This window comes from Oncorhynchus gorbuscha, linkage group LG13, assembly GCF_021184085.1.
Source record: "Oncorhynchus gorbuscha isolate QuinsamMale2020 ecotype Even-year linkage group LG13, OgorEven_v1.0, whole genome shotgun sequence".
NCBI lineage: Eukaryota > Metazoa > Chordata > Actinopteri > Salmoniformes > Salmonidae > Oncorhynchus > Oncorhynchus gorbuscha.
Window position 1 is genome coordinate 21476129 of NC_060185.1, and position 21972 is coordinate 21498100.

General features: G+C 45.3%; 1 protein-coding gene across 1 annotated transcript in view; it reads right to left on the minus strand.

Annotated features, from left to right (window-relative positions):
* LOC123992578 (protocadherin Fat 3-like) overlaps positions 1-21972 on the minus strand; it is a 350119-nt gene that overhangs the window by 78174 nt on the left and 249973 nt on the right. The window contains exons 5-7 of the mRNA XM_046293819.1: positions 20283-20594; positions 18833-19043; positions 8076-8215 (exon numbers count right to left, since the gene is read on the minus strand). Of these exons, the coding sequence (XP_046149775.1) occupies positions 8076-8215; positions 18833-19043; positions 20283-20594 (663 nt within the window). The remainder of the gene's footprint in view (positions 1-8075; positions 8216-18832; positions 19044-20282; positions 20595-21972) is intronic.

The window sequence follows — 21972 nt, forward strand, 5'->3', positions numbered from 1 at the left end:
ACAACCTCTCTCATCATCACCCAGTGCCTGTGCTTACCTCCGCTGTACCCGCACCCCACCATACCCCTGTCTGCGCATTATGCCCTGAATATATTCTACCATGCCCAGTAACCTGCTCCTCTTATTCTCTGCCCCCAACGCTCTAGGCGACCAGTTTTGATAGCCTTTAGCCGCACCCTCATACTACTCCTTCTCTGTTCCGCGGGTGATGTGGAGGTAAACCCAGGCCCTGCATGCCCCCAGGCACCCTCATTTGTTGACTTTTGTGATCAAAAAAGCCTTGGTTTCATGCATGTCAACATCAGAAGCCTCCTCCCTAAGTTTGTTTTACTCACTGCTTTAGCACACTCTGCTAACCCTGATGTCCTTGCCGTGTCTGAATCCTGGCTCAGGAACGCCACCAAAAATTCAGAGATTTCCATACCCAACTATAACATCTTCCGTCAAGATAGAACTGCCAAAGGGGGAGGAGTTGCAGTCTACTGCAGACATAGCCTGCAAAGTAATGTCATACTTTCCAGGTCCATACCCAAACAGTTCGAACTACTAATTTTGAAAATTACTCTCTCCAGAAATAAGTCTCTCACTGTTGCCGCCTGCTATGACCACCCTCAGCTCCCAGCTGTGCCCTGGACACCATTTGTGAATTGATCGCCCCCCATCTAGCTTCAGAGTTTGTTCTGTTAGGTGACCTAAGCTGGGATATGCTTAACACCCCGGCAGTCCTACAATCTAAGCTAGATGCCCTCAATCTCACTCAAATCATCAAGGAACCCACCAGGTACAACCCTAACTCTGTAAACAAGGGCACCCTCATAGACATCATCCTGACCAACTGGCCCTCCAAATACACCTCCGCTGTCTTCAACCAGGATCTCAGCGATCACTGCCTCATTACCTGTATCCGCCACGGAGCCGCAGTCAAACGACTACCCCTCATCACTGTCAAACGCTCCCTAAAACACTTCTGTGAGCAGGCCTTTCTAATCGACCTGGCCCGGGTATCCTGGAAGGACATTGACCTCATCCCGTCAGTTGAGGATGCCTGGTCATTCTTTAAAAGTTAATTCCTCACCATTTTAGATAAGCATGCTCCGTTCAAAAAATGCAGAACCAAGAACAGATACAGCCCTTGGTTCACTCCAGACCTGATTGCTCTCGACCAGCACAAAAACATCCTGTGGCGGACTGCAATAGCATCGAATAGTCCCCGTGATATGCAACTGTTCAGGGAAGTCAGGAACCAATACACGCAGTCAGTCAGGAAAGCGAAGGCCAGCTTCTTCAGGCAGAAGTTTGCATCCTGTAGCTCCAACTCCAAAAAGTTCTGGGACACTGAAGTCCATGGAGAACAAGAGCACCTCCTCCCAGCTGCCCACTGCACTGAGGCTAGGTAACGCGGTCTCCACCGATAAATCCATGATTATCGAAAACTTCAATAAGCATTTCTCAACGGCTGGCCATGCCTTCCGCCTGGCTACTCCAACCTCGGCCAACAGCTCCGCCCCCCCCCCGCATCTCCTCGCCCAAGCCTCTCCAGGTTCTCCTTTACCCAAATCCAGATAGCAGATGTTCTGAAAGAGCTACAAAACCTGGACCCGTATAAATCAGCTGGGCTTGACAATCTGGACCCTCTATTTCTGAAACTATCCGCCGCCATTGTCGCAACCCCTATTACCAGCCTGCACCTCAGCCACACTCAAGGTACTAAACGATATCATAACCGCCATCGATAAAAGACAGTACTGTGCAGCCGTCTTCATCGACCTTGCCAAGGCTTTCGAATCTGTCAATCACCATATTCTTATCGGCAGACTCAGTAGCCTCGGTTTTTCGGATGACTGCCTTGCCTGGTTCACCAATTACTTTGCAGACAGAGTTCAGTGTGTCAAATCGGAGGGCATGCTGTCCGGTCCTCTGGCAGTCTCTATGGGGGTGCCACAGGGTTCAATTCTCGGGCCGACTCTTTTCTCTGTATATATCAATGATGTTGCTCTTGCTGCGGGCGATTCCCTGATCCACCTCTACGCAGACGACACCATTCTATATACTTTCGGCCCGTCATTGGACACTGTGCTATCTAACCTCCAAACGAGCTTCAATGCCATACAACACCCCTTCCGTGGCCTCCAACTGCTCTTAAACGCTAGTAAAACCAAATGCATGCTTTTCAACCGATCGCTGCCTGCACCCGCATGCCCGACTAGCATCACCACACTGGATGGTTCCAACCTTGAATATGTGGACATCTATAAGTACCTAGGTGTCTGGCTAGACTGCAAACTCTCCTTCCAGACTCATATCAAACATCTCCAATCGAAAATCAAGAGTTGGCTTTCTATTCCGCAACAAAGCCCCCTCACTCACGCCGCCAAGCTTACACTAGTAAAACTGACTATCCTACTGATCCTCGACTTCGGCGATGTCATCTACAAATTGGCTTCCAACACTCTACCTAGCAAACAGGATGCAGTCTATCACAGTGCCATCCATTTTGTCACTAAAGCACCTTATACCACCCACCACTGCGACTTGTATGCTCTAGTCGGCTGGCCCTCGCTACATATTCGTCGCCAGACCCACTGGCTGCAGGTCATCTATAAGTCCATGCTAGGTAAAGCTCCGCCTTATCTCAGTTCACTGGTCACGATGGCAACACCCATCCGTAGAACGCGCTCCAGCAGGTGTATCTCACTGATCATCCCTAAAGCCAACACCTCATTTGGCCGCCTTTCGTTCCAGTACTCTGCTGCCTGTGACTGGAACGAACTGCAAAAATCGCTGAAGTTGGAGACTTTTATCTTCCTCACCAACTTCAAACATCAGCTATCTGAGCAGCTAACCGATCGCTGCAGCTGTACATAGTCTATTGGTAAATAGCCCACCCATTTTCACCTACCTCATTCCCATACTGTTTTTATACTGTTTTTATTTATTTACTTTTCTGCTCTTTTGCACACCAATATCTCTACCTGTACATGACCATCTGATCATTTATCACTCCAGTGTTAATCTGCAAAATTGTAATTATTCGCCTACCTCCTCATGCCTTTTGCACACATTGTATATAGACTGCCCCTTTTTTCTACTGTGTTATGGACTTGTTAATAGTTTACTCCATGTGTAACTCTGTGTTGTCTGTTCACACTGCTATGCTTTATCTTGGCCAGGTCGCAGTTGCAAATGAGAACCTGTTCTCAACTAGCCTACCTGGTTAAATAAAGGTGAAATAAAAGAAAATAAAAAAACATCACACCCATTGGCTATGCTGCTCATGGATTGAATCTGCTCCTCAAGGACATCATGGCACTGAAAACAATGGAAACACTCTACAATGGAAACACTCTAAACACTCTGTGAATTCTCTAATTCTCTTCTTCTCTCTTTCTTTCTCTCTCTCGGAGGACCTGAGCCCTAGGACAATGCCCCAGGACTACCTGACATGATGACTCCTTGCTGTCCCCAGTCCACCTGGCCATGCTGCTGCTCCAGTTTCAACCGTTCTGCCTTACTATTATTCGACCATGCTGGTCATTTATGAACATTTGAACATCTTGGCCATGTTCTGTTATAATCTCCACCCGGCACAGCCAGAAGAGGACTGGCCACCACACATAGCCTAGTTCCTCTCTAGGTTTCTTCCTAGGTTTTGGCCTTTCTAGGGAGTTTTTCCTAGCCACCGTGCTTCTACACCTGCATTGCTTGCTGTTTGGGGTTTTAGGCTGGGTTTCTGTACAGCACTTTGAGATATCAGCTGATGTACGAAGGGCGATATAAATACATTTGATTTGATTTGATACAAGAGAGCCAAGGAACTGGTTATACATGTAAAGGGTCATCAAGTTATAGCAGCAATCTAACTCACCAATTAAAGTGAAAAGAATAAGAGCACCACATTGAAGCTGCCAGGCAACAACCGTTGGGGTGGTGTTGTTATCATGTTTGACAGTCTCCTGGAGGGGAAGGGGTCTCTCCAAGAAATGGCCATATCACAGTCTGACGATATGGACAGCCCCATCAAGAGGATCCTCCTGGATGTTGTATTTTGGGAGAGAGTGGTAAGCAGCCTGAAACCTATAGCAGTAGCCATTGCACGGACTGAGGGAGACAATGCCATCCTGTCTGATGTTCAGACTCTGCTTGCAGATGTAAGAGAATAAATCTGTGCTGCCCTGCCCATTTCCCTGTTGCGCCAAGCAGAGGAAACTGCAGTTCTGAAATACATCAAAAAGCGTGAAGACTTCTGCCTGAAGCCCATACACGCCGCAGCGTACATGTTGGACCCAAGTATGCTGGCAAGAGCATCCTGTCTGGTGTAGAGAGCAACAAGGCGTATGGTGTCATCACTACCATGTCTCGCCACCTTGGCCTGGATGAGGGCAAGGATCCTGGTAGTCTGGCGAAGTACACTTCCAAGCAAGGGCTTTGGAATGGAGATGCAATATGACAGTCGTGCCAACATATCTCATCAGCCACCTGGTGGAAGGGACTTTGTGGATCTTAGGCTCTTTCCCCTGTTGCCTCCATCATCCTCCAAATCCCACCAACATCAGCCACCTCAGAGTGCAACTGGTCCTTGTTTGGGAACACACACACTAAAGCACGCAACGTGCTGACCCATACAAGGGTTGAAAAGTTGGTGGCCATCTGGGCAAATTTAAGGCTTTTTGATCTTGACAACGTAGCCATCCTCAATAAGATTGGATAGTGACAGTGAAGGTGGATATTGACGTGGACATTGAGGAGGTCCAGGGAGAGGACATGGAAGCCTGAGAGGAAGACAACCAAAGCTTTCGTTTCTAGACTATCATTTTACAAATGTATGTCGAAAACGTTTTTGGGAGATGCGATGGATCATTGGGGATCATTCAATATTCCCTTTCAGTGTTCAGTGAAATCATCCCATGTGAAGAGTCAACTCATTTAATTAAAGTTCAATTCGAAACTAAATATTTTTGTATTTCTATTGGAAGGATTTAATCATTTGCAATTATGTCTACTATGATAAAGTAAAAGGCTTATGTTTCTGTCTCCATAAGATATGGTTAATATATCCAATGCAGAAAACATCTACATTTAATGGTATTAATATTAATTTGCATGTATTTCTGTTAATTCACATATTTTCACATTAATTCCCATATATTCCTGTTAATTCCCACGGAAAGTTTCCACCTCTGAATCTGCCCCAAAATGTGCAACCCTAATTGGCCATATACCACAACCCCTAGTGCCTTATTGTTTAAATAACCAACGTTCTGGACAGACAAGCTGTCTTCAAATCAAATCAAATCAAATGTCTTCATCAGGGTATAATGACAAACACTGCAGGTTGCTAGTTTATATAATTTCAAAGGAGTTGGGAGATAAAAAAAAACAAGATAGATTGAGAGAGAAAAAACAAGATTAAGAGCAGCACCGAAAAACTGACAAGAGAGAAAATGTGTTTAATGAAAGAGAAAACAGATATAGGGGAAATATAACGAAGGAGAAAGTGCGAGTGAGTTTGTGTTACATCGTGGAGGATTTCATGACTGCTGGTTGCTTGTTACGCATTGGCAGGTTTTGTCACACTGTTTGTCACAGGTGCCTGTAATCATGGCTGGGTGTGGCTTGATATCATTGGTTAATCATAGATATAAATAGAACATATAAAAACCATGAAGGATAATAAGATCATAGATACAATTTGGCTACATAAGCATACAAACATTTAAATGAATAGCAAATTCACAAGAATGTATTTATATACACCATGTTTGCTGACATGCTTGTTGCGTTGCGTGTCATGTACTGTGTTGATGGTTGATGACTCATGGAAACCTTGTGAATCAAGAACAGCAGATTCCCACCGCCGGTGACAAAGGCTGTTGTGTTGCGTAAGAAGGGCGGCAGAGAAGGCTAAATATAAGACAGAAGCAGCAGCTGTCTTCCTGCCGGTGAACAGTGGAGATTTCCCCCATTGGGCATCACGCTGTCGCTCCATCTGTGATGTTGAAGACGGGAACTCAGCCCAGCCTCTCATGACTGGCTCTACTGTCAGCACGTCTTACAGGTGTGTGTGTGGGCCGGGAGGATACGTGCGTACACCCATAGGGATTTAGTCAGCACATCTTGCATTTCAATTTTTTGTTGTAATTTAGCAGACGCTCTTATCCAGAGCGAGCATTTCGCTACAAGAACATTTGCTAAATATGTGTACGTGACCAATACATTTGGTTTGAAGTAGTGAGTGAATACATTTTTATTCAATTTTCATACTGATCCCCCATGGGAATCAAACCCACAACGTTGCACTGCAAGCACCATGCTCTACCAACTGAGCTACACAAGACTATCTTGCAGGTGTGTGTGTGTGTGTGTGTGTGTGTGTGTGTGTGTGTGTGTGTGTGTGTGTGTGTGTGTGTGTGTGTGTGTGTGTGTGTGTGTGTGTGTGTGTGTGTGTGTGTGTGTGTGTTGGTAGGCGGAGGAGAGTTGTTTAACAATGTGTGTGTGTGTGTTGGAATGAATAGCAAGGGGGTTTGGACATTGTGAACAGGTACCTTCACACAGGGTGCAACAGAATGAATAGAGAGTAGCTGAAAGAGGATGTGTATAGCTTCCTGTGCCCTTGCTAGCAATTAGACCTCTGTACTTAATGGGGATTCTCACTGGGCACACGCTGGTTGAATCAACGTTGTCATTTCAATGAAATGACATTGAACCAACATGGAACAGATGTTGAATTGACTTCTGTACCCAGTGGGTTGGCTCTCCCTTTCAGGGCACACAGCAGTAAAGCTCAGTTACATTTCCCTCCAGCTATCATTCTGAACGAACAGAGGAGAGAGGGAGAGAGGGATGAAAGACGGAGGGAGGGGGAAGGGGGAAATAATGTGAGAAACTGAAAAAGTCAACCAAACCTACAGTACATGTATGTGTGAATGTGCTCATATGAATCACTATCCTATTAATCACTATCCAGGGAACCAGTTTCCCTGTCACCTAGTCACAGAACGCTTTACAGAAACAATGCCATGCACCATAGGAACATGACAGACCTATGAGCAAAACTGATATGTGTTAATGTGTCCGTTTCGCAGGCCTAATGTCTGGCTATTGAAAAGCACTGGCCCTGAAAATGACAACGGAGGGAACAGGTAGAGTGACATACGCGTTGTACGGACTGTCACAGGGAAATTATAAGGTGTCTTGCAAGCACATTCTGTATGGCAGTGCAATCCCACCCACTCTATAGAAATGCAAATCCATTCCACTGTGTGTGTGTCCTGTTCTGCCACAGTCAACGTCTGCATTTAACACACAATGAACACACATTGTAGATGACAGGACCTCTAACAGAGGAAAGGGTAATAAGATATACCGGTATATTTCTTATCAATTTAAAATGGGATACTTCTCTATCATCATAATGTCCAACCCACTATAGAACATGGCACTCCTAACTCAAACAGAGACTGATAAAGAATCTTCACACTAGCTCAGTTTACACACTAACAATCGTTTTTGGACCGTTCAATCACAGCCTGAACAGTGCGAAGGAACAGAACAGGACATGGCAGAACAGGACAGGGGAGGCTAATGACCTCTGTACAAACAGAGGAATTAGACGCAGGGGTCAGAGAGACAATTACACTGCTAGTTATCACCGTTTGCCGTGTTCTGATCACTGGAATAGGTTCTTGACATGCCAGATGCCATAATTCATGTGACAATGTGACACCATCCATCACACCATCTAAAGACGTTTTTCAAAATGGCTGATGAACAAAGTTCAAAACATAATGTCCTTGGGCAAAATAAGTGTAGCGTCTGTCCATGAAGGCGAGGTCTGTGTCAGTGGTTACAAAAGTAAACATTGGTAGCATGCATGTGGTTTATCATGTACTTTTTGAGGGTGTGTGTGAGGGTGCATTTATGAGTGTTCAGATGTACAGGTGGTAGAAAGCTACAGAACACAATACTAACAGTGCCACATTAACTTACGCATTCCAAAATCAACACACACAGGTAATAGATTTGTCTCTTTCTGAGAATAACTAAATAGGGACATGATATGTTGTGTCATCAGCTACCTGTGTGGCTGCAGAGTTGGTCCCGTCCGTCACCTCCACAGTCATGTTGTAGAAGGAGCGCTGCTCAGCGTCTAGTGGCTTAGCGATGATGATGGTGCCCACACCCTTTTCTATGTCAAACAAGCTGTCAGTGTTACCACCTGGCCAGGAGGGGGGGGATAGAGAGCAGAGAGGGTTAGAGACAGAGGGGGGGGACTGGTTAATTCATCTCTCGCTCTCTTTTCTCTTTCACAAAAGTTCTCACTCAATCACTCACACACGCTTCTCCTCTCTCTACCTCACACACACAAACCTACATTTTAATAAAGTGTATGGGTCTGTGATAGTGAAAAACAGGGAAACACACTGAATTGTGAGTGTGACAGTACTGTGGGGAGTGTATGACCTGAACGATTCCTGGCTCTCTGCCAGGGAATACATAAATAGACACAAACACAGACAAATCCAACATTACACACAAATACAATATTACACACAAAAGCATACACAAATAATCTAACAGGGAGTGGGCATGCACAATCACTCGGATCACAAATACAAGTGTGTGTGTGTGTGTGTGTGTGTGTGTGTGTGTGTGTGTGTGTGTGTGTGTGTGTGTGTGTGTGTGTGTGTGTGTGTGTGTGTGTGTGTGTGTGTGTGTGTGTGTGTGTGTGTGTGTGTGTGTGTGTGTGTGTGTCTTCCAACCAATCTGTGAGTAATTACTAGGTTCACAGAGTCCCGAAAGACTGAATTAACAGAGCCCTGAAAGACTGAATTAACAGAGCCCACAGACTGAATTAACAGAGCCCTGAAAGACTGAATTAACAGAGCCCACAGACTGAATTAACAGAGCCCACAGACTGAATTAACAGAGCCCTGAAAGACTGAATTAACAGAGCCCTGAAAGACTGAATTAACAGAGCCCACAGACTGAATTAACAGAGCCCTGAAAGACTGAATTAACAGAGCCCTGAAAGACTGAATTAACAGAGCCCACAGACTGAATTCACAGAGCCCACAGACTGAATTAACAGAGCCCACAGACTGAATTAACAGAGCCCACAGACTGAATTAACAGAGCCCTGAAAGACTGAATTAACAGAGCCCACAGACTGAATTAACAGAGCCCACAGACTGAATTAACAGAGCCCACAGACTGAATTAACAGAGCCCTGAAAGACTGAATTAACAGAGCCCACAGACTGAATTAACAGAGCCCACAGACTGAATTAACAGAGCCCACAGACTGAATTAACAGAGCCCTGAAAGACTGAATTAACAGAGCCCACAGACTGAATTAACAGAGCCCTGAAAGACTGAATTAACAGAGCCCACAGACTGAATTAACAGAGCCCACAGACTGAATTAACAGAGCCCTGAAAGACTGAATTAACAGAGCCCACAGACTGAATTAACAGAGCCATGAAAGACTGAATTAACAGTGCCCACAGACTGAATTAACAGAGCCCACAGACTGAATTAACAGAGCCCTGAAAGACTGAATTAACAGAGCCCACAGACTGAATTAACAGAGCCCACAGACTGAATTAACAGAGCCCTGAAAGACTGAATTAACAGAGCCCACAGACTGAATTAACAGAGCCCACAGACTGAATTAACAGAGCCCTGAAAGACTGAATTAACAGAGCCCACAGACTGAATTAACAGAGCCCACAGACTGAATTAACAGAGCCCTGAAAGACTGAATTAACAGAGCCCACAGACTGAATTAACAGAGCCCACAGACTGAATTAACAGAGCCCTGAAATACTGAATTAACAGAGCCCACAGACTGAATTAACAGAGCCCTGAAAGACTGAATTAACAGAGCCCTGAAAGACTGAATTAACAGAGCCCACAGACTGAATTAACAGAGCCCACAGACTGAATTAACAGAGCCCTGAAAGACTGAATTAACAGAGCCCTGAAAGACTGAATTAACAGAGCCCACAGACTGAATTAACAGAGCCCTGAAAGACTGAATTAACAGAGCCCACAGACTGAATTAACAGAGCCCACAGACTGAATTAACAGAGCCCACAGACTGAATTAACAGAGCCCACAGACTGAATTAACAGAGCCTGTGTCAATGGAGCTCCAGCCGTGAATGGGCCTGAGTCTGAAATGAGACCACACCGGCTGTAATTAAACCACAGCCTCATCTCTGGTACCTAATTGATTTACATGGACATTTTGGCCTCATGTGGATACCAACTCACAGCTCAGAGTGTGGGAATGTCATTTTTAAGTGAGATGTAAGGGTCCGGAGTGTGTGTGTGTGTATGCGTGTTGTATGTGTGTGGGTGTCTGTGTGTGTCTGCTTGTCTGCATGCCTGTGTGTATACTATATGAATGAGCATGTGTGAATGAATGAGATTGTGTGTGTGAGGTTGTGTGTGAGTGTACTCGAGGTGGGATTCAATGGGATTCCTCCCCGGTGTTTCTGTTTAATAAAGGCATGACCTAAGCCCAGCACCAACTAAGGCTATAACACTCCACCACTCAACCATAGATGTGTGTGTCCTATTTGTGATTGGGTTACGATAAACACTTCCAGCTCTCTATCATCTGTCTCTTAAATCATTACAACTCCAGTGATTTGGTCCTAATAGCTTTCCTCAAAAGATGTGCAGAAGGAAGACACGAAAAACAGCCACATTCCCTGTCTCTTTCCCTTCACTTCCGCTAACAGTAATCTAGTGCTTTTACGGTTCAGTATGCTGATTAGCATCATATCCGTCGGACCAGATGATCTTACACTCATTAGAGGAGTGCAATATACACTACATGACGAAAGGTATGTGGACACCTGCTCGTCATACATCACATTCCAAAATCATGGGCATTAATATTGAGTTGGTCCCCCCCTTTGCTGCTATAACAGCCGGGAAGCTGGGAAGGCTTTCCACTAGATGTTGGAACATTGCTGCTGGGTCTTGCTTAAATTCAGCCAGAAGAGCATTAGTGAGATTGGGCACTGATGTTGGGCGATTAGGCCTGGCTCGCAGTCTGTGTTCCAAATTATACCAAAGGTGTTCGATGGGGTTGAGGTCAGGGCTCTGTGCAGGCCAGTCAAGTTCTTCCACACCGATCTCGACCAACCATTTTTGTATGGACCTCGCTTTGTGCACAGGGGCATTGTCATGCTGAAACAGGAAAGGGTCTTCCCCAAACTGTTGCCACAAAGTTGGATATACAAAATCGTCTAGAATGTAATTTTATGCTGTTGCGTTAAGATTTCCCATCACTGGAACTAAGGGGCCTAGCCCAAACCATGAAAAACAGCCCATTATTCCTCCTGCACCAAACTTTACAGTTGGCACTATACATTAGGGCAGGTAGTATTTTCCTGGCATCTGCCAAACCCAGATTTGTCTGTAGGACTGCCAGATGGTGAAGCGTGATTCATCACTCCAGAGAACGCGTTTCCACTGCTCCAGAGTCCAATGGCTGCGAGTTATACACCCCTCCAGTCGACGCTTGGCATTTGCATGGTGATCTTAGGCTTGTGTGTGGCTGCTCGGCCATGGAAACCTATTTCATGAAGCTCCCGGCGAACAGTTCTTGATCTGACGTTGCTTCCAGAGGCCCTTTGGAACTCGGTAGACAGTATTGCAACCAAGAACAGACCATTTTTACTCGGTATGTGCTTCAGCACTTGGTCGGTCCCATTCTGTGAGCTTGAGAGGTCTACCACTTTGTGGCTGAGCCGTTGATGCTCCTAGACGTTTCCACTTCACAATAACAGCACTTACAGTTGACCAGGGCGGAAATTTGACGAACTGCCTTGTTGGAAAGGTGGCATCTTATGACTGTGCCACGTTGAAGGTCACTGAGCTCTTCAGTAAGGCCATTCTACTGCACATTTTTGTCTATGAAGATTGCATGGCAGTGCGCTTGATTTTATACGCCTGTCAGCTACCTGCGCCGCTTCCGAGTGTGCTGAAATAGCCCAATCTACTAATTTCAAGGGGTGTCCACATACTTTTGTCTATATATAGTGTACATGAAAATAAAGGAAAGTGTACAGTATTAAGAAAAATAAGCCATTCAAGAGAATTAAAATCCAACCATGGAGGCTTCAGAAGGATGAGTCTGTCTGTCTGTCTGTCTGTCTGGTCTGGTCTTGTCTTGTCTTGTCTGTCTGGAGCCATCCTATATGACAGGTTGTTGGGCGGCCGGCCGTCTGGACAAGACGCCAACAGAGCACAGGGTAGGGCAGTGTGAGCTAACCAAACGCTCCATTTCGGGAAAGGAGGAACTGAGGTTTGGCACGGCAGCAACCGGGCAGACTGAAAAATAACAGTTCCCTTCCACCAAATTACAGAAGGGAAACGGAATCCTCCGCAACAAGGTTGTTATTAAACCCTCTGTTGAACGCTAAAATTGCTTCCCTCAGTCTCTCCATTCAGATTAGTAAGGGAAGCCGCTCCAGTGCTTAAAAACACTCTGGCAGGCAGCACAACCGATAAAGAGGCACATTTATCTTCCTTTCAAAGAAGGAGGAGGGGATGAACTTAGTGTTTGTTGTGAACAGATAAAACAAAGCAAATGAACAAAAGAAGAGGGAAATGAGGACAAGCGTCAATCTGTTCAGAAATTAGCTAATGAGTACAACAACGGCTTCGTTAACTAGCTTCAATCGGTTGAGAAAATGGCTAGGATATAGTGCGTGGTTGAGAGAGTGGGGAGGTTCTGGGATCGATTGTGTAGGCTGAGTGGAGAATCTGGGATTTCTGAGATTGATTGGTAAAGGCTGGAAAGGGGACACAGGATCAAACTGAATTGGCATAATTTTCATGGTCATGCTTTGTATGGATTGACTTGATATATAGAACCCAGCTGTCTGGATTGACTTGATATATAGAACCCAGCTGTCTGGATTGACTTGATATATAGAACCCAGCTGTCTAGATTGACTTGATATATAGAACCCAGCTGTCTGGATTGACTTGATATATAGAACCCAGCTGTCTAGATTGACTTGATATATAGAACCCAGCTGTCTGGATTGACTTGATATATAGAACCCAGCTGTCTAGATTGACATGATATATAGAACCCAGCTGTCTAGATTGACTTGATATATAGAACCCAGCTGTCTGAATTGACTTGATATATAGAACCCAGCTGTCTGGATTGACTTGATATATAGAACCCAGCTGTCTAGATTGACTTGATATATAGAACCCAGCTGTCTGGATTGACTTGACATATAGAACCCAGCTGTCTGAATTGACATGATATATAGAACCCAGCGGTCTGGATTGACTTGATATATAGAACCCAGCTGTCTGGATTGACTTGATATATAGAACCCAGCTGTCTGGATTGACTTGATATATAGAACCCAGCTGTCTAGATTGACATGATATATAGAACCCAGCTGTCTAGATTGACATGATATATAGAACCCAGCTGTCTGGATTGACTTGATATATAGAACCCAGCTGTCTAGATTGACTTGATATATAGAACCCAGCTGTCTAGATTGACTTGACGTATAGAACCCAGCTGTTTAGAATGACTTGATATATAGAACCCAGCTGTCTAGATTGACTTGACGTATAGAACCCAGCTGTTTAGAATGACTTGATATATAGAACCCAGCTGTCTAGATTGACTTGATATATAGAACCCAGCTGTCTAGATTGACTGTTAGATTGACGTATAGAACCCAGCTGTTTAGAATGACTTGATATATAGAACCCAGCTGTCTAGATTGACTTGATATATAGAACCCAGCTGTCTAGATTGACTTGACGTATAGAACCCAGCTGTCTAGATTGACTTGATGTATAGAACCCAGCTGTTTAGAATGACTTGATATATAGAACCCAGCTGTCTAGATTGACTTGATATATAGAACCCAGCTGTCTAGATTGACTTGATATATAGAACCCAGCTGTCTAGATTGACTTGATATATAGAACCCAGCTGTCTAGATTGACTTGATATATAGAACCCAGCTGTTTAGAATGACTTGATATATATAACCCAGCTGTCTAGATTGACTTGATATATAGAACCCAGCTGTCTAGATTGACTTGACGTATAGAACCCAGCTGTTTAGAATGACTTGATATATAGAACCCAGCTGTCTAGATTGACTTGATATATAGAACCCAGCTGTCTAGATTGACTTGACGTATAGAACCCAGCTGTCTAGATTGACTTGATGTATAGAACCCAGCTGTTTAGAATGACTTGATATATAGAACCCAGCTGTTTAGAATGACTTGATATATAGAACCCAGCTGTCTAGATTGACTTGATATATAGAACCCAGCTGTTTAGAATGACTTGATATATAGAACCCAGCTGTTTAGAATTACTTGATATATAGAACCCAGCTGTCTAGATTGACTTGATGTATAGAACCCAACTGTCTAGATTGACTTGACGTATAGAACCCAGCTGTTTAGAATGACTTGATATATAGAACCCAGCTGTTTAGAATGACTTGACGTATAGAACCCAGCTGTCTAGATTGACTTGACATATAGAACCCAGCTGTCTAGATTGACTTGACGTATAGAACCCAGCTGTCTAGATTGACTTGACGTATAGAACCCAGCTGTTTAGAATGACTTGATGTATAGAACCCAGCTGTCTAGATTGACTTGATATATAGAACCCAGCTGTCTAGATTGACTTGATGTATAGAACCCAGCTGTCTAGATTGACTTGATATATAGAACCCAGCTGTCTAGATTGACTTGATATATAGAACCCAGCTGTCTAGATTGACTTGATGTATAGAACCCAGCTGTCTAGATTGACTTGATGTATAGAACCCAGCTGTCTAGATTGACTTGATGTATAGAACCCAGCTGTCTAGATTGACTTGATATAGAACCCAGCCATTGCTGTCTAGATTGACTTGATATATAGAACCCAGCTGTCTAGATTGACTTGATGTATAGAACCCAGCTGTCTAGATTGACATGATGTATAGAACCCAGCTGTCTAGATTGACTTGATATATAGAACCCAGCTGTCTAGATTGACTTGATGTATAGAACCCAGCTGTCTAGATTGACTTGATATATAGAACCCAGCTGTCTAGATTGACTTGACTAGATTGTATAGAACCCAGCTGTTTAGAATGACTTGATATATAGAACCCAGCTGTCTAGATTGACTTGATATATAGAACCCAGCTGTCTAGATTGACTTGACGTATAGAACCCATCTGCTCAGAATATAGCGTAGGGTTGTGGTGGCTCGTCTATAAGAGGACAACTTCATGATGTGTTTATAGGATGTAGTGGCTGGGTGGTTGACATGGCAAACGTTGAGTGGTTAAAACGGCATCCATTTGGATGGTGTGTGTGTGTGTTTAGGTTGAATAGCAGCTATATATAGTCAAATGGGTGTGTTATACCTTCTGGACAGTAATACGTTTAGCAGTGGATTGGTGTGTGTGTGCAGGTGCATAATTAACTGCGTGTGTGTGTGTGTTTGTGAGGGAATTCAGAAGCAGTTGTACATGTTTGTGTGTATGTATCCTTTATGTGTTTGGAGAGTGTGTGTGCGTGGTGTTCTGGTGAATAATGGCCTGGGATGTGGGGGTCTGGCCCCGTAAATGAATCACAGTGTTTAGCTCCTCGGGCCCCTGAGCCCGCCCGCCCGCCCGCCCACACACACACACACACACACACACACACACACACACACACACACACACACACACACACACACACACACACACACACACACACACACACACACACACACACACACACACACACACACACACACAACACACACACACACACACACAACTGGGCACCTCACTCCATCAATAATCCCTCCATCCCTAAGGCTGCACACCTACGTTTTCCCTCTCCCTATACCTTTCACTCAGCCCTCTCTACTATTCTCTGCCCTCCATTTCATCTTTCCTTTAATCACTGAAGCTGCTCTTCTTCTCTCTTCCTCATCTGACCTCTGCTCCTTTTATCTATCATAAGTCTCTTCTCTTTCTCCTCTACTTTCTACATATTTTCCCTCTAGCCCTCTATTTCCCTCTCATTTTCTTCTGTCCTCTTTCTCTTTCCCTCTATCTGTATCCCCCTCCTTATCTCTCTCCATCCCTACCACTCTCCCTCTCTCTCTCTCTCTCCATCCTCTCCCTGTTGGTTCCTCTGGTTGGAGAGGTGCCTGTGGCAGACCAACAGACCGTTACAGTGAGGGACTCTCTCTAACCAGGGGCACAGTGACCATGAGCTCACCCTTGACCCACAACTCCCACACCTCCCACTAACCAGCCATCCGTTTAATTGGGTCGTCGGTGGGAGGTGTGTGTAATAATGTAGTGTGTGCGTGCGTGCGTGTGCGTGCGTGCGTGCGTGTGTGTGTGTTTCTGAACGTGTGAGTGCAAAATAGTGTGTGTATTTTATGTGTGGGTAAGATTTTGTGTGTCCATGGGTGTGTGCCTGCATGTTTCTGCATGTGTGTCCCTGTGTGTGTGTGTTTACGCCTCTGTGAGTGTGTAGTGTGTGTTGCTCACAGCTCAGGGGTGGTGGGCGTGATGTTTCCCCAAACACTGATGCCTTAGCAGGCCATTAGACAAAGCTGTCACCAGGGTCGTTCAGGGGTCATTGCCATGGCAGCAGTTATGGGCTTCACTATAAAGGGAGATCACAGAGTCTGATAGACAATTTAGTACAGCAAGGAATTTCTCCAAAACGAATCACTTATGTTAACCTTGGAAGAAAGGGTTACAATGTACATTACACATGTGGGAAGCACACACAGACACACAAACACACTCTCTAATGGGCTTCTGTGTGGGATGTACATTATAAATCATTTGTAAAAACACACAAACACACACATGCACACACACACACAAACTTCTGTGAAGGGAAAACACCTTTCACCTGTCCAGCCCCCTTTGTCTCCAACCAACCAATCAGAAAAAGGAGAGAGCAGCACTAGGCACACAGTGGATGATGGGAAAAGCACAGGTGAATGATGGGTAAAATAAAAGAGGAAGGAAAGGAAAAGGAAGCAGAAAAAAGCAGATCGGAGTCAAACTGAGATACCTTCTGTGGAACAGTTCCTGCCACAAGCCGTCTGCAGTATATAGAACATCTCACGGAAAGGCCTGGGACCTTCCAGACACGAAGCATTGAGAGAGGAGAGAAAAGGGAGGGAGAGAAGAGGAGAGAAAGGGTGAGACAGGGAGAAAGGAAAGGAGAGAGACAGGGTGAAGGGGAATTGGAGAGGAGGAGAGACAGAAAGGGGGAGTAGAGGGAAAGAGAGAGGGTGAGGAAGGGTAAGGGTAAGAGGGGAGGGGGTGGAGGAGGAAATAGAGAGGGTGAGGAAGGGTAGGGGTAAGAGGGGAGGGGGAGGAAAGAGAAGGTGAGGAAAGGAAGAACAGGGAGATATATAGTGCAAATGGAGGAGGAATTACGAGGAGGGAGAGAGGAGAGAGAGAGATGTGATCCCAGAGGAGAAAACGAGTGAGGCATTGAGCAGAGAAGAGAGGAGAAGAGGAGGAGAGGGGCATACAGGAGAGTAGAGTAGTAGGCCAGAGAAAGCAGCCATAGTCAGAGAGAGCCTAGAGCTGGAAGAACAAGCCAGAAGGTATCTCCAACTGGAACACACACTGACTGCCACTGCTCAGTGACAACAAAAGAGAGATGGATCATGGAGCATTCCTGGAAACGTGGTCATGGCCGTGTAGTCAATCCACTCGTCTCTGGGCTGAATGCTCTCAACATAAACTCACCTACCCACAGTGCAGTTCAGCTAGAGAACTATCAGCTTCATAAATATTATATTACATTATGTAAAAAATAGTTATATTGATGGACCACAATCAATTCATAGAAAGAGTTAAGGGCATATTCATATTAATTCTAACAAAACTTTTATTCTAATAAAACTAAATGGATTTTGCAATATTGATTAAATGAATTAAAATAATTCAAGCAAGATTAAAACTGACTGGCTTTGACTGTAATTGATTCAGGAAACGATATGGATTTGACAAATGTCGCTGTTCGTTAGCAGAAAAATGAAGATACGTAAACTAGATATTATATAATCTTGTTGAGTATTTTATGTGGATAAAATTGGACTTCAAAAGTTCAAAAAGGCTTCAAATGAATGAAATACTTGTAAGTGTGGCATGTCATTGGCATTTCAAGCTTCTTACAGGGACATTCCACTGATCTTACTCAACATTCTTTACCATGAGAATAAGACAGTAAATTGTGTCTGAAATCAGCATGTCAAAGACAAATTTCTTAGCAGCTGTAGTTGATATAATAAGCTTAATCCTTATGGTAAAAAAAACAGCATGAATATTTAAGCACTTTAAAGGGGTAGTTCATTTCAAAATGTAAGTTTGTCAATGTTGTCAATCTTCCAAAGAGAGTGAATTAACCCCTTTAGGCACATGGCATTTCTCTCCATTAGAGTTCCCAGAATATCTGGCAGGGACTTCGAGACATCTCAATTGCTTCTCCACTGACTTACAGACCTTTACAGCCGGTGGTGTGTGCTAAAATCGCCATGGAGACCGTGGGATGGCAGAGGAGAGAGAGAGACACGCTGGCAACAGAACATGCAGTGAGGTCAGAGTACCTGAGCTGGGCCTCACGCACAAACACGCACATCAAACCAAACCAAACCGTCAGCCCAAACACCATGCACCAATAATGGTACATAACCTACCTGACTGACAGCCACCCCAGCCAATCAGATACATTGCTCCCCCTGACAAACCCTCCACCAGCCCCCGCCTCTGGGCAGTGCCTTACCTGTGATGTCAAACCAGAGGGGGTTGGAGCTCTGTTGCATGGAGACCACACCCACTATCTCGGCCACCTTGTCACTCTCCATGACGGTGAAGTTGTAGTACTGCTCGTCGAAAAGCAGGGGGGCCACTGAGGCCGAGGGCTTACGGATCCACTCGATGTGTAGGCGGGCCGTCGACCACTTCTGGGGGCGGCCATTATCTGTGGCTTTGATCTGGGAATGGGGAGGAAAGAGGACAATGAGGAGTGAAAGAGGTAAAGGGTTGGAGAAAGAGAGTGTTACAGACAGAAAGAGAGAACAAGGATCAGAGAAATGGAAGGGAGGTGATAGATTTTCACATGAATTATCATTCGTCACAGAGAGGGTGAGAGTGGTGAGAAATATCTAGAATGGCAAGAGGAACGCCAAAGGAGCCACAGACGCATTATAGACAGAGTGATATACTGTAGTGTAGCAGAAAACATCATGAAATACATTGAGAGTTCTTAGTTCATATAGCCTACTTCACAAAAAGGAACATTTGAAGTTTTTATTATATTTGTCTAAGTGAAAGATAGAAGAGAAGAAGAAAAAGAGAGAAGAAAGATGGGGGAGAGAGAGTGGGAGAGATAAAGAGGGTAGAACAAGACAGAGAGAAAGAAGATGGGGGAGAGAGAGAGTGGGAGAGATAAAGAGGGTAGAACAAGACAGAGAGAAGAGAGAGATGGGGAGGGGAGAGATAAAGAGGGTAGAACAAGACAGAGAGAAGTGGGAGAGATAAAGAGGGTAGAACAAGACAGAGAGAAGAGAGAGATGGGGGGAGAGAGGGGAGAGATAAAGAGGGTAGAACAAGACAGAGAGAAGGAGAGATAGGGAAGATAAAGAGGGTAGAACAAGACAGAGTGGGAGAGATGAGATGGGGGAGAGAGAGGGAGAGATAAAGAGGGTAGAACAAGACAGAGAGAAGAGAGAGATGGGGAGAGAGAGGTGGGAGAGATAAAGAGGGTAGAACAAGACAGAGAGAAGAGAGAGATGGGGGAGAGAGAGTGGGAGAGATAAAGAGGGTAGAACAAGACAGAGAGAAGAGAGAGATGGGGGAGAGAGAGGGAGAGATAAAGAGGGTAGAACAAGACAGAGAGAAGAGAGAGATGGGGGAGAGAGAGAGTGGGAGAGATAAAGAGGGTAGAACAAGACAGAGAGAAGAGAGAGATGGGGGAGAGAGAGAGTGGGAGAGATAAAGAGGGTAGAACAAGACAGAGAGAAGAGAGAGATGGGGAGAGAGAGTGGGAGAGATAAAGAGGGTAGAACAAGACAGAGAGAAGAGAGAGATGGGGGAGAGAGAGGGAGAGATAAAGAGGGTAGAACAAGACAGAGAGAAGAGAGAGATGGGGGAGAGAGAGAGTGGGAGAGATAAAGAGGGTAGAACAAGACAGAGAGAATGGTAGTTGGTTAGGAAGTTCAAAGGTCACATACAGTGAGGATGTCGTAGCTCCCGGCAGTGAACTGCTTCCACGACACCACCGCCGTCTTGGGGTCGATGAAGAACTTGCCGTCCTCGTTGCCGTCGACGATGCTGTAGGAGAGGTCAGCGTTAGCCCCTTCATCCCTGTCGTAGGCAAAGGCCCTGTAGATAGACTCTCCTCTCTTCCTCCTGTCCCTCTCTGGTAACTTGATCTGGTACACCTTCTCTGGGAATGTGGGCTTGTTGTCATTCTCATCAAGCACGTGGACGATCACCCACAATGTGGAGTGTTTGGGGCTGGGACCGCCATCCGACACTGTGACCTGTGAATCCACACACACGCAACCGCAGACAGACACACACACACGCACAGAGACAGGGACAAACATAGACATACATACGCACACACAGATGAACAGACAGAAAACACATACAGACACACACACACACACACACAACCATTTACACGTGTAAACACACGCACACACAACAGGGAGAAAAAAACACAACATTTGTTAAGATTTACATCAGTTTCCTCCCCATCTAAATTCATTTTGACAGTCACTCATTCTCTCCTGTATTTGTCTGACAACTGGAACACATTGTCATATTTCCAAAGTGGGGATCGCTTTGCCTTGTATCTTCTTTCCTATGTTCTGACAGCGAATTAATCTGGCTCTGCCCCCACTTCCACCATGACGAAGAGCCTCTTGTAGATAAATGCAAAATGGGAAGGGGCCAGAGGATGAGTTAGCCAATGAGAGATGAAAGCCACCGTCCCGTCCATAAAATACATTTATATTCATTTTCGGGGGGAGATAAAGGACGTCGCTAGCAGCCATCAATCCAAGCTACAATTCATTTCCCAAGTACTTATTATTGGGTTCATTTAAAAAGTCCATCTGTCATTTTCTAAATGACACAGTGAGGGGGTGCCGTAGATATATGGATAGAAATGCTAATGAATTACAGACAGAGAGAGAAAGAGACAGAGACAGAGAGACAGAGAGAGATGCACACAGAAAGAAAGAGATAGAGGGGGGTGGAGGTGTAGTAGTGGGAGAGAGAGAGAGAGAGAGAGAGAGAGAGAGAGAGAGAGAGAGAGAGAGAGAGAGAGAGAGAGAGAGAGGGGTGGTGGAGGGGTACTAGTGGGAGAGAGAGAGGGAGGGAGATAGGGAGAGGGGGGTGGTGGAGGGGTAGTAGTGGGAGAGAGAGGGGGGGTAGTAGTGGGAGAGAGAGAGAGAGAGAGAGAGAGAGAGAGAGAGAGAGAGAGAGAGAGAGAGAGAGAGAGAGAGAGATGGTGGAGGGGTACTAGTGGGAGAGAGAGGGAGGGAGATAGGGAGAGGGGGTGGTGCAGGGGTAGTAGTGGGAGAGAGAGAGGGAGGGAGATAGAGAGAGGGGGTGGTGGAGGGGTAGTAGTGGGAGAGAGAGAGGGGGGGGGTAGTAGTGGGAGAGAGAGAGAGAGAGAGAGAGAGAGAGAGAGAGAGAGGTGGTGGAGGGTACTAGTGGGAGAGAGAGAGGGAGAGAGGGAGAGGTGGTGGAGGGGTACTAGTGGGGGAGAGAGAGAGGGAGGGAGATAGGGAGAGGGGGGGGTGGAGAGAGAGGGGTAGTAGTGGGAGAGAGAGAGGGAGGGAGATAGGGAGAGGGGGTGGTGGAGGGGTAGTAGTGGGGAGAGAGAGGGGGTAGTAGTGAGGAGAGAGA